The sequence below is a fragment of the Onychomys torridus genome, chromosome 11, assembly GCF_903995425.1.
Source record: "Onychomys torridus chromosome 11, mOncTor1.1, whole genome shotgun sequence".
NCBI classification, from domain to species: Eukaryota; Metazoa; Chordata; class Mammalia; order Rodentia; family Cricetidae; genus Onychomys; species Onychomys torridus.
The window spans coordinates 37341734-37354064 of NC_050453.1; the positions used below are offsets into that span (position 1 = coordinate 37341734).

At 35.7% G+C, this 12331-nt stretch overlaps 1 protein-coding gene across 5 annotated transcripts in view; it reads left to right on the top strand.

Moving 5' to 3' along the window:
• Rasal2 (RAS protein activator like 2) overlaps window positions 1-12331 on the top strand; it is a 300247-nt gene that overhangs the window by 160720 nt on the left and 127196 nt on the right. The window contains exon 1 of one of the 5 annotated variants that reach the window (XM_036202095.1): window positions 9886-9958. The exons of the other annotated variants lie outside the window; for them this stretch is intronic. Within the exon in view, the coding sequence (XP_036057988.1) occupies window positions 9917-9958 (42 nt within the window). The 5' untranslated portion in view covers window positions 9886-9916. Of the gene's footprint in view, window positions 1-9885; window positions 9959-12331 lie in introns of those variants that run through there. 5 annotated transcript variants of the gene reach the window in all.

Sequence of the window (12331 nt, forward strand, 5' to 3'; positions counted from 1 at the left end):
TAAAATTAAAATGTTATACTTTCCTTACATGATGCCATTTTCCTTTATTATGTTGCCTAATTTTTGTCAATATGACATTTTAAGACTAGTAGATTAAATGTATTGTTTTAAAATTTAAAAAGAAAAAGCACACAACATATGTTAAGTTGACTTATTTGGAGGGACTATTTATTTTGTTGATGATAATTGCTGAAGATGGGTTGAAGAATAAATGCATACATCATATAATGCAGGAACTTTAAAAACTAGTCTTTTAATTTTGTTATTTTTTAATTAATAAATCAATTTTTCTATTATCAGCTTGATACAATATAAATTCTTATCCTAATAGTGAAATGTTTCATTGAGGCTTGCCCAGTAATTGAGTAAAACCAAAACTTATAGGCCACAGTCATCCTAGGGTCCCCTCTGCTATATAGCCTCCCTGGTTCTGTGGGTTGCAGTCTGATTGTTCTTTGCTTTATATCTAGAATCCACTTATGAGTGAGTACATACCATGTTTGTCCTTCTGGGTTTGGGTTAACTCACTCAGGATGATATTTTCTAGTTCCATCCATTTGGCTGCAAATTTCACGCTGTCATTGCAAAACTAGTCTTTCTATAAAGGGGCAGTATGTAGTGTTTGAAGTGAAAATATAATATAGGTAGTGTCGTAAACAGAAATAGAATTTCCCTCTTATAATTGAATAATTAAAGAAAAAGATTTTATTACTTTTGTTATACTGATAATTCAGGAGTAAAAGGTTAAAAGTACCTATCACAATTAACTTTCCCCCATATAAGAATTTAAATTTCCTTTGGGGTTAGATCTTTTTTTTTTTTTTTTTTTTTTTAAGTGGATGCTTTATTTCAGCAGTAAGTCTGAGTAGTAAGCAAGGGCACTTGAGTAATTATGTCAGAAACCGACAGTTTCCTACTGTCAAATATATAAAGTTTTTTTTTTTTAACACTTTCACAAAACGGATCAATAAGCAGATTGAGTCTGTTTTTGCTTTGATGTATCTGCTGAGTTACCCAAACTGCTTCTTCAAAGCTTCTGGCCTCTAGATGGAAGAGAGCAAAGGAACCCAAGAAAGACCTCACAGAGTCAGAATATCAGACATGATACTAGCAAAGAGCTCGTCTACTCAGGAGCCAAATCTCTGGAGATCCCAAGAAGCAGGGCTGCCACTCTCTGCTTAGCACAGATGTTACAGAATCAGCAAACTGAGAAAGAGTTAACCAAAAGATCAGGCTGTGTTACCTGCTACAGCATTACAAACAGTTGCCCTGCTTCTGTACAGAAACTTAATATAATACTTCAATGCTATGTTCAATGCAGTCAGACATCATCTTAGTATATAGTATTGTCTCATCCATAGAGGAGCAGCACCCTCATAGAACACAATTTTAGCTTTCTTCTCTACACATTTTGAGAGCTGCATGCTTCAAAACTTGCAGAGCTCTTACATTGATAGCCAATCAAAGTTGATCAAACCACAAAACACCATCATCTCCTTTCAGTGTAATTAAGAATTCTTTAAGTATACCCTTAGATGGGTCCACCTGCATATAGCATTTTACTAAATCTAAGGCAACAACAGCAGTGTGTGTCATTCTACAACTTAAGACTTCACCGAAGCCCACACAGTGCATGATACTTTATGGGGCCAAATTCTCAGCTATACTCCTCACCTGCAGGGCACAACTGCAGGATCCCATGAGGCCACCGTACATAAACCACAGGTGCACCAGGTGTGGCATAGATAAGAACATCCTCTGCCTAAGATGGCAAGTACCCACCTGCTTTATCAGTAAGCTGCAACTCACAAAAATGGGGTTGGATTTTCTACTAAAAATAACCAGGAAAGGAAGGCACTTTGTACACTGCCAGAGGAAAAAGGTAAACACCAACCCAGCTAAAAAAACCTGTGATCTACAGTGGTCACCTGCCTGCAAGATACACTGGTATAAGTGGCACCATAGTTGTGGGAGTAACCAAACACTATCTTGAATGGAATTAAGGCCCTCTTCTTGAGATGGAACCCATGTCTGATACTGCCTGGGAGGCCAAGAGTCTGAGATTAGATAGGCCTGGACCTAGGAGACAGCCATATAATACTGTTCTGCTAAAGGAACATAGCAATAAAATGACTCTTTACAATGATTTGCAATCATCAAAGATGCATCCCACTGCAGTAGATGGGAACAAATACAGAGACCCGCAAGTGGACAGTATTTAGAAACATTCCACCCTAAATGGGATTTCTCCTTCAAATCCCTCTCCTCAGGGCTCATGGAATTGTGCAGAAGAGGAGGCAGACAGATTGTAAGAGCCAGTGGGGATGGAAGACACCAAGGAAACAAGTGTTTGTAGATGCAACAACTGATGCACATATGAACTCACAGAAACGGTGGCAGCAAGCATAGGGCTGCACAGGTCTAAGCCACATGGGGTCCCAGTGCTGAGGGGGAGAAGATACAAGCTCCCATCTCTGGCCCAGAAGCTACCTCCAGTTGATAACCACTCCCAAAGGGAAAAAAAATACTTTTCTCCAACAAAGTGTCACTGGGTATACAGACCAAACTTAGGGACCCATGCCCAGAAGGAAATGGCCAATGAAAAACAAACTCAGCGGTATTTTTAGAGGTGTTTGTTTGTTTGTTTCACAGTGCTTTGTGTCTGGATATATATGTGTGCATAAAATTTTAGAAAAATCTTACATTTACAGATGTTTTTTCCTTACATATTATCATCTGTGTTGTGATTTTTTTTCCTTTTGCTTTTTTAGCTGTTGGTTTATTTTGTCTTATTCTGGTTTATTTTTATTTTATTTATTATTGTTTTTGTTAATTGTAGATGACTGTTTGTATTCTAAAAAGAGAAAGAAAAAAAGGATGTGGATTTGGGTAGGTAGGGAAGTGGGAAGGATGGGGGGGGGGAGACCATAATCAGAATATAGTGTATCGAAAATTTTTTTTCAATTAAAACAGGAAAAAAATCCCCAGGGCCATGTTTTTAAAGAGTCTTTCACTAAAGGATAGTATTTTTTTCCAGAAAAAAAAAATATCTATAAAACAAAGATGTATGTAACCAATATAATGTATGTGTTTCTTATAAAACAGAGGATCTCAACCTTCCTAATGCTTCAGCTCTTTAATACAGTTCCTTATGTATGTGATCTCCCACCCATAAAATTATTTCATTGTTATTTCATGACTGTAATTTTGCTACTATAATGATTCATAATGTAAATATCTGATATGCAGAATATCTGATATGTGACCTGCAAATGGGTTGTGACCCATAGGTTGAGAATCACTGTTATAAAAGATGTGGTTGGGTTAAATTTACTATCCTGTTCAATATAAATATGTTTTAAAATAAAGAACAAGTTGGACAGGCGGTGGTGAGTCAGACCTTTAATACCAGCACTCAGGAAGCAGAGGTAGGCAGATCTCTGTGAGTTCAAGGCCAGCCTGGTCTATAGAGGAAGATCAAGGACATCCAGGGCTACACAGAGAAACAAAAGAACAGTTTGGGACCAAAGCTTTCCTCACTCAATTGCATTGCATTCTGCTTTTAAAACAAAACAAAATATAAAACAGTCCCTCTTCTAGGCTCTACTAAGACAAATGTCCTGAATCTGCTCACATATCATTCAAAACAATCTTTCAGATTTTGAGTAATGTAGATCTCTTTAATTACTGGAATATGTAGAAAAGCATGTCTGTAGAATGTCTTCTAAAAAAATATCTCAGTAAATGCTTCTAATATATATTACATAATATGATCACACATACTAAAGAAAAGAATTTTTGCTGACAAATCAAATTTGGTGAAACCTGCAAATGCTTATATAAAACTAATATAGAAAAGTTGGAAAGTACAGACAGCTATGAAGAGGCAAACAAAACCCCCAATGCCAGTCAAACAGAGAACTGTGGAGAAATAGTTTGGTAGTGTACTACAGTGGCTCAGGAATAGTGCTCAGCTAACAGAAGTATACATTCATGCGTTACCACATTGAGACTGGACATGTCTCTCATGGAACTTGACTGTGTTTCCATTTCCTTATCTGTAAAATGGGTAGATGACTTGTTTCTTAGATTGTTTATTTTAGAATTTAGTTCCATAAGAAATTAGAATTTTCTTTTAGGTAATTTCCCTTTTTAAAAAAAATGTTTTATGGACTAGAGAGATGGCTCAGCCATTAAAGGCTAGGCTCACAACTAAAAATGTTTTATGACATCTTTTATTTTTATTGAAGTTTAGTTTGCTTCAGTTACTTGTAATAATAGAAATTGAATGAACTACTTGATAATTAGAACTACATAATGTATGAATATGTTTTACATGTTATGTATTCAGATGCTATGCCAAAGACTTAATGTAGCAAAAGATTTCATCTTTTTTTAATTTTTAAAAATTATTTATTTATTTATTTATTTGTTTTTGAGCTGAGGATCGAACCCAGGGCCTTATGCTTGCTAGGCAAGCGCTCTACCATTGAGCTAAATCCCCAACCCAAGATTTCATCTTTTATCTAAATAGATCTTGTAGAAATAGAGACCACATATCTATGACCATCATTTGCATTGAAAGTAACCTGCTTTTGTGTTTTACCAGAAGACTAGAATAATGTCTTAAGTTGTGACAGCAGAATAGCTCAATGGAAGGTCAACAAACCCTAACAGGCAATTTTGTATTTGTTTTTAAAGCCATTGAAGAAAATGAGTTTTCTTAGGCCATATTTTACAGAAATAACTTAGGATCCTATTTAATTTATTTGGGTTTTTTATTTTGTGTGCATGCATGTTTGCATATGCATAAGTGCACATATGTGCACATGTACACAGAGACTAGAGGACAACCTCAAAGGTTATTTCTTAGGATCTATCCATTTTGTTTTTGTAGACAGTCACTTAATTGCTTGAAACATTCCAAATACCCCCAAGAATCTGGGATCTGCCTGTTTCCACTTTCCAACACTGAGTTCAAATGCAGGTTCCTCATGCTTGCAAAACAGGTACTTACCAGCCAAGCCATCTCTCCAGCCCCCTAGTCCCTTTTAACAATAAATGAAGAGAGTCAATATCATAAACATGGTCTTGGCTGTGTGAGTACATTCAGAAATAGTACTTATTATTATCTATCATTATCCCCAAAATGCTTTTAGATGTCTTTTGTTTTTTATTGTTTATTACTTAACTCTTCCATAAAACTTTTATTCTTATAGGATATTCTTGCTGAAATAATGATATAAAGCAAAATGATTTCCTTGTGTCTATCCCAGTTAATATTTTGCCTAATTTTCTTTGCAATACTATTTTATTCACATGATAGCCAGAGTTCAAGAGCAAACAGGCAGGGCCTTCTCCCTTTACTACTTCCTTCAGCCAATTGCCAGTCAAGGTAAGGAAATGCATTTTATGCAACCATCTTAACTGCAAGAACACAGTAATTTGTAAATTATTTTTCCCCCTTTTTCTTTTTGAGACAGGGTTTCTCTACATAAGAGCCCTGACTGTCCTAGAACTTACTTTATAGAACCAGGATGGCTTGAACTCACAGAGATCCACCTGTCTCTGTCTGCTTCCCGAGTATTGGGATTAAAAGTGTGTGCCACCACCCACCACCCAGCTTCAAATTCTTAACCAGAAGTGTAAAAGAAAAGTCTATGATCACTTGTTTGTCAAGTGTCCTTCCTAAAAACCTGTAAATACATTGCTATCCATAAGACTTCATGGAAATTCTGCTCTTTCTAAGGCCTTTTCATTAGAGTAGAATGTATATGCGTAAGTGTGTATGTGTGTTTGTGTTCATGTGCGTGTATGAGATGCTATGGTTCCATTATATACAGATGGAATAATAACTAAAATTTAGTGGCATTTCTGAATAAGTGGGTGACTTTGGTGTTTGTCATAAGAATTATAAACAATGATTTCTTTTTTTAATATGAACTCTTAGAAGAATTCAGTAGGAAGACCACATTAGCAAAATGCCTTTCCCTGTAGGGCAACATTAAAAGAAGCTGTTTGTGGTTAGAAGCTGTGTTTATGACCCATCTACTGTTCAAAAGAGGAAACATGCATAAGTGCAAGAGTCACTGTCTGCGCAGTTCAGTGTTCACCTCAGCCTGGTTGCTACTGAGATGTGTTTCTGCTTGGAAGAGTAGAGGATACGTTTTAAAGAATTGCTTGCCTGTTCATTTGTTTAAAAATGAATAAATTTGATATGTAAGTTTTTAATTATGTGCAGCTAGCTAAGTTGTGTTCTTTTTCTTTTCTTTTTTTTTTTTTTTTAAACAATACATTTGTGGTTCAGAGTTTTAGTGACTAGCACATTGAATTCTATACCCGGAACAAAAGAGTTTGATAATTGTTACTTTTGTTAGTCATGAGAGGAAATATATTATCCACAGTCTTCAAAAATTGCAAAAATGGATTATTCAATTAATGCATAATTTGAAAAAAATCCTCTTGGCTTTTTACTAACAAAGATAAAAGTTTATTACACTAACCTTGGAATCCTGCATAGATAGAGACTCTAGGAGTCAACTTTTGCCTGTGCCAAACCATTTACTAGGTAGATATTACTGTAATAAGTCTCAAGATGTTTAATAAGAGGGTTGAATGTTGGCTTATAACAAGAGAACATTGAAACTGATTTATGATGTTTCTTTTGTTTGAATTCTAAAGTTATAGAATCCAGAACTAGAAGATAACTTTATAGTCATCAAGTTCAGCCATTCATTCATTCAGTGCTTAATTATAATATATTATTTATTAATTATTTTATTATTGTTATTGCTTTGGTTTTGTTTGTTCATTTTGGCCATACTGGGAGGTGGTGATGCATGACTAACATATGCCTAGGACATACTCTATCATAGTGGCAGCCATCATTTGACATTTTTCAGTTAGATTTTTCATACAGTGTAATACAAGTATTTACTAAGTATCACATTGGGCCTGGACTGCATAAAATGGATTGGTCAAAAATACCTTGCCCAATTACTTATTCAGGGTAATATGTGCAAAACTAATAATTATAACATAAATAAAATGGCTTAAATGGCCTCTCCTATCCAAAGTGAACAAGGTCAATGCCTAATGGGATGTTTTGAATTGTGATCAAGTTTATGGCCATACTTTACTGAATGCAACCGATCTCATCTGAATTATAACCAAAACTCTCTGAGACTGTTTCTAACCAGAGGGATTTTCTGCATTACCATGGATGTTAGCCACGTTGTAGCATATTAATAACTGTATAATGAAGCATTTACTCATGCTTCCCAACAATTTGAGGACTCCCTAGTGCTGTAACAGAGGATTAAATGTTAGTTGAACTCTTAAATCTCCATTTCAGAAGCTGTGTTTCCCTAACCCAGGCAGTAAGCATAGCAGTTGACTAGGCGTCTCATCAGTGAAATAAGGTGAAAATACTCCTGGGAACAACTTCTGCTGGCCAGGACTTTGCCCAGTAATATTTAATTCTGCTGCCTTCAGTTGGCTACTTCACTTAGACTGTGACATAAGAAATGGATGTGCTGCTGGGCAGTGGTGGTGGTGCATGCCTTTAATCCCAGCACTTGGGAGGCAGAGGCAGGCGGAGCTCTGTGAGTTCTAGGCCAGCCTGGGCTACAGAGTCAATTCAGGAAAGGCTCCAAAGCTGCACAGAGAAACCCTGTCTCAAAAAACCAAAAAAGAAGAAAGAAATGGATGTACTATTGTCTCTGTTTTAAAGTTATTCTAAAGTGTACTAAGTTTAGATATTTTTTTAAAGTTATGCTAAATGAAATATATTCATCATTCTGCCTGTCCCTCTATCAATTATTAAGCTCCTACTGATGCCATGCATAATTTCATAAAGTCTGGAGATGGGTGGAAAGCAAGAGGAAAGCCCCTATTATCTTTCAGTTTTCAGAATGTGCCTCACATGTGGTGGGGAAAAGACATTAAACATCCGAACCTACGTGATATAGATAAAGTGAATAGTGAGGATTGTGGTGAGAAATAGAGCCAGGTCAGGAGATGAGACAGAACACAGAAGGCTGATCAACTCTTAACTGTGAAAGATAAGATAGGCCATATAAGAACTCATTGCGAACCTGGATTTTGAAGGCTAAAGAAGAAAGCAGACAGAACTTGTAGAGCAACGAGCTCCAAGGACGGGGCACATAGCATGATGTTAAAGGTAGTGCTGTACTGTGGCAGTTCTTGAAGCGTGTGCCATCTCCTTTGAAGAGCATTAAATACTGGAACAGCATATTTATATTTATATTTAAGAAAAAATGTTCCTCAACAAGAGATCTCAGATTTCTTCAAGATCTTGTCAAGACACTGCAGAAAGTAAATGATTTTCAGAACACAGTAATTAGTTTTACAATTTTCCTTCAGATATCTGACAATGCCATTATTGACCTGAACTCACTACCATTCAAAGCTTTTTGTAAGAGTAATAAGAGATTATCTGCATGAACATTTGGGAAAAGATTAGTGTACTCTTATACATAACACTGATGTTGTTTAGTGTCAGTAACAAAGTCTGAGAACTCCTTGCAGGATTTTGATCAATGGACAGCTGACCGCTTGGAAATAGTTTGGAACTCACTCCCACAGCAGGCAGGACTTTGAGAAAGCCACTTCTGTAACTCCTCAGGTCTGACTGCCATTTCATTTGTCAGTTTGAGCTGAAGTCTCCTCCTTACACACACTGTTCTTAATTCTCTTAAATAGAATTGTGGAAATTACTGTTTATTTATTTGAAGTATTGCTATGGATAATTAATTCCATTGTGCTTTGTGTACTCTAAGTTCAACTAAAAAACAGTAATTTATAATGATGTAACTTGGTATTGTATAAGGGTCAATATTTCATTTTGTCTTGTACAGGGCAAAATCTTGTACAGATAATAGAAATCTGTGGAGTGTTAAGTCTTAATGTGCAGACCCTCAGTTTGAATATTTCTGCATAATACTTGGTTATGCTTTTCTTCATATTTGAATAGCAGTAGGGATTAAAGGAATAGGTAGTTTATATGGATTACTTGACATGCTAGCCTCAGCAACTGAGCAGCAATATAATGTGTTAGGTCCTCATACCAATAATGAAGATCACATTGTTAACCTGTCTTCCATTTTTTGGAGTGTAGAAAAATACCTTGGAAGTGTCTTATTTTAGCACAGACTCAAATGATGAGTGAGTACAGCGATACTACCTGTAACTTCATCAGGCCTAGTAAGTAGTTTAGTAGAATCTCTCAGTTTGTAAAATTATTCTTCAGCTACTATTCTTTGTTTTAAAATGACATTCCAATTTGAAATCTAAACAAAGGACCTTACAGAAATAAATATTTTTTTCTAAATGTATTTCCATCATGGTAAGTTAAATTTGTTTGATTAATAAAGTAATTTAAAAGACACTGATGTGTCTTTGTAAGGTTTACATCATTTTTGTACTTTAAAAAGTTTGTGTTGCTTTAACACAGCAACATTTCAAAATAAGACCTGAAATTAGCTTTTTTTTTTTAAAGCCTAAAAATGGGACAGATTTAGAAATAGATTTTTAAAAATTACTTCTAAGAATACACAAAAAGAAGCACAACCTGACCTCCCACCCTTGGAATAGAAAAAATGAATTACCTAGCTGGGTAAATCACATTCCTTCTCCTGACATATTTTTCTAATGCTCCATGCTAATGAAAGAGACCAGTGGTGAGTGAGCAAGGGAGAGTGGCTATTGTTTAGTGCTCTCTAGCAAGAGAAAGGAAGGGGGTGGATTGAGTTTGACGGGCTCTGGCTCTGGCTTTTCTGCATTCCAAACTGTCTGAGGCACAGAGGGAGAGCAGAAAGGGAGAGAGAACTGGAAAGCAAGCACAGGCGAGGAGTGTACACAGAGTGTTCCGAGTTTCTGGCATGCGGGAAAGATCATGCTAGCGACACCCAGAAACTTCGAAGAACACAGACTGCAGGTAAGAATCTCAGGGATTGAACGTGTGTGTATATAGTTAAGTTCGTGTGTTTTACTATGCAAATGAAGTATTTGCCGTCGTGAGTATTGATTTTAAAAATAAGCTCTTTTTCATTCCTGTGTATTTACAGAAATGTTGTGTAGGAACTGTCAGTATTCTAATTCTAGCACGAAATCCAGCACTAAAACATCCGTCTGGGATTAACAGAATAGTGAGGGTAGCAGGGTAGTAACACAACATTTGCTTGTTCTTTTAGTAATACAGTGTAAAACTGATACTTACTTTGGATCTGTCTCCAAATTCTTCATGAAATCTAAAGATACTTGGGAACTAAGAGAACTCATTTCTGAGAGACACAGAATGTATTTAACATTCAGCAAGATATTAAGGCACTGCTTGAATCTCTATAGAATATAATTATCATTCAGAAAGTTCAACAGGTTAGATCCATAGACAACAGTCAGAGTATTCATATGGAAAGTGTGCTTGTTCTGATTACAAAAGGTTGCCTTTTAATATTCTCTACCAGCAGACAACAATTTAGATTTTAACTGGTTGGCTCATGAAAGTTAAATCTGGGACTTTAAAGATAGCCCATTTTCTTCACTTTTCAGTGGAAACACTGAAACATAAGGACTTTTGGTACTTACTCAAGTGAAAACCTAGGTTTCTTAACTCTCAGTTTAATGTCTTTTGGCTTGAGTTTTGTTTGTTTGTTTGTTTTTTGTTTTCTTTTGTCTTTTTTGTTCATTTGTTTGTTGTTTTATGATATTGTTTATATTTAGGCCTTACATTTTATCTATACTGTAGTTGCTAGTCTTATAAATGATGAGTTATTGCCTAAATAGATCAGATACATTGTGAACCCATATTAAAATCTTCTGTGGAGAAAATATTGAGGATTGAGTATTATGAGATTATTACTAATACTTATTCTTGAATAAAGCCAATTATAAATTAAATACTTATTAGAAAGTAAAAATGGCTTGTAGTTAAGGAAAATGCCTAGTTTATATGTTAATTTTAATAAGTTATATATTATACAAGTTGCATTTCGTATCTGCACATGAAGTTAAAACTCTTAAAATTGATTATAATTTCTTTTAAAGACTTGAAGTCTTGGAAACTTTCTGCATGTTATATATAAATATCTATTTATGTACTTTTATCTTTTACTACAAACAAAAATAAAATCTTCCTATATTTACTTCTTTCCTCTATTACTTTAAAGAAGGATAAGATAGAATTTTTTAAGTATTCAACCGTTTGGACCAGTTGTTTTCCAGGGTCCAGCTCTGTTTCTCTATAGTCATTTGAGTTCTCTGTTACTTTACCTCATGAATTGTGTTAGAGGATAACTTAAGTGGAGGATCTTGAAAGTCAGGACAGTGAGCATCTGCCTTCGTACATTGGCATGTAGTCTCTTTAAAATGTTGCTGCCCTTTCCATTTTTCTGGAGACTCTTGTGATGAAAGCCACACTATTCTAGTGAGCTAAATAGTAACGATAGTCACTGCCAAAAGAATCTGTCATGGTTCTTTAAAACTCCTGGGAAGAAGTTAGTCTTATTTAGCTATAAGCACAGTGAAGACACATTACTCTTTTGTGTTGTTTCCTAACCTGCTCATTCCATTATGGGCCTGGATCTGTATAAGCTGAGTGCTGATTTACAAGTATGTGGGAGATGGGCAGTAGGTTGTAAGAAATAATTTCATTATTGTCTCAGAAACCATTGCAAAGTGAATTCTCCACCCAGCAGGAAACAAGGGACTGTTCACTGTTTGTCTTACCGAACAACCCATTACTTAAGTACGCTGTTTATAAGAGGTCTGAAGTCTGTGAAAATAATGGCAGCCTAGTCCATCCAACTTAGTACTATTTAGGTTTAACTACATAAGGCCTGGGTTTTTTTAACTTAGCACTATTTAGGTTTAACTACATAAGGCCTGGGTTTTTTGTCTTCAGTTTCATCTTGCTTAAAATATGTAAAAAGAACTGCTGTGGTATACGTATGAATACCATGGTTAGGTGTACATTACAAGACAGAAAGAGTAGAGGAGATAGATTAAGACGGACTCTTGGCCCTGTGTGGTTTGCTTAGCCAGGAACGTAAGCCTAGTCCACTGGTAGTATTTTACTGACTTAAGTTGAAATAAACCATTACTAACCAACATAACCACAAAATTAACCAACCTAATCATTATAAACTACACTGCTGTGCCAGAAAAGGAAGCAAATGTCCTTTTCTCTTCTGCATGTGAATTCACACAGTAAAGGATTATGCTTTCCAGGGTAGAAGAAAGCAACTAGGTATCAGTTTTCAGTGGGAATGGAATGAGGCAGGGCAGTGAGGAGCAGGAAGGAAGAATGTCT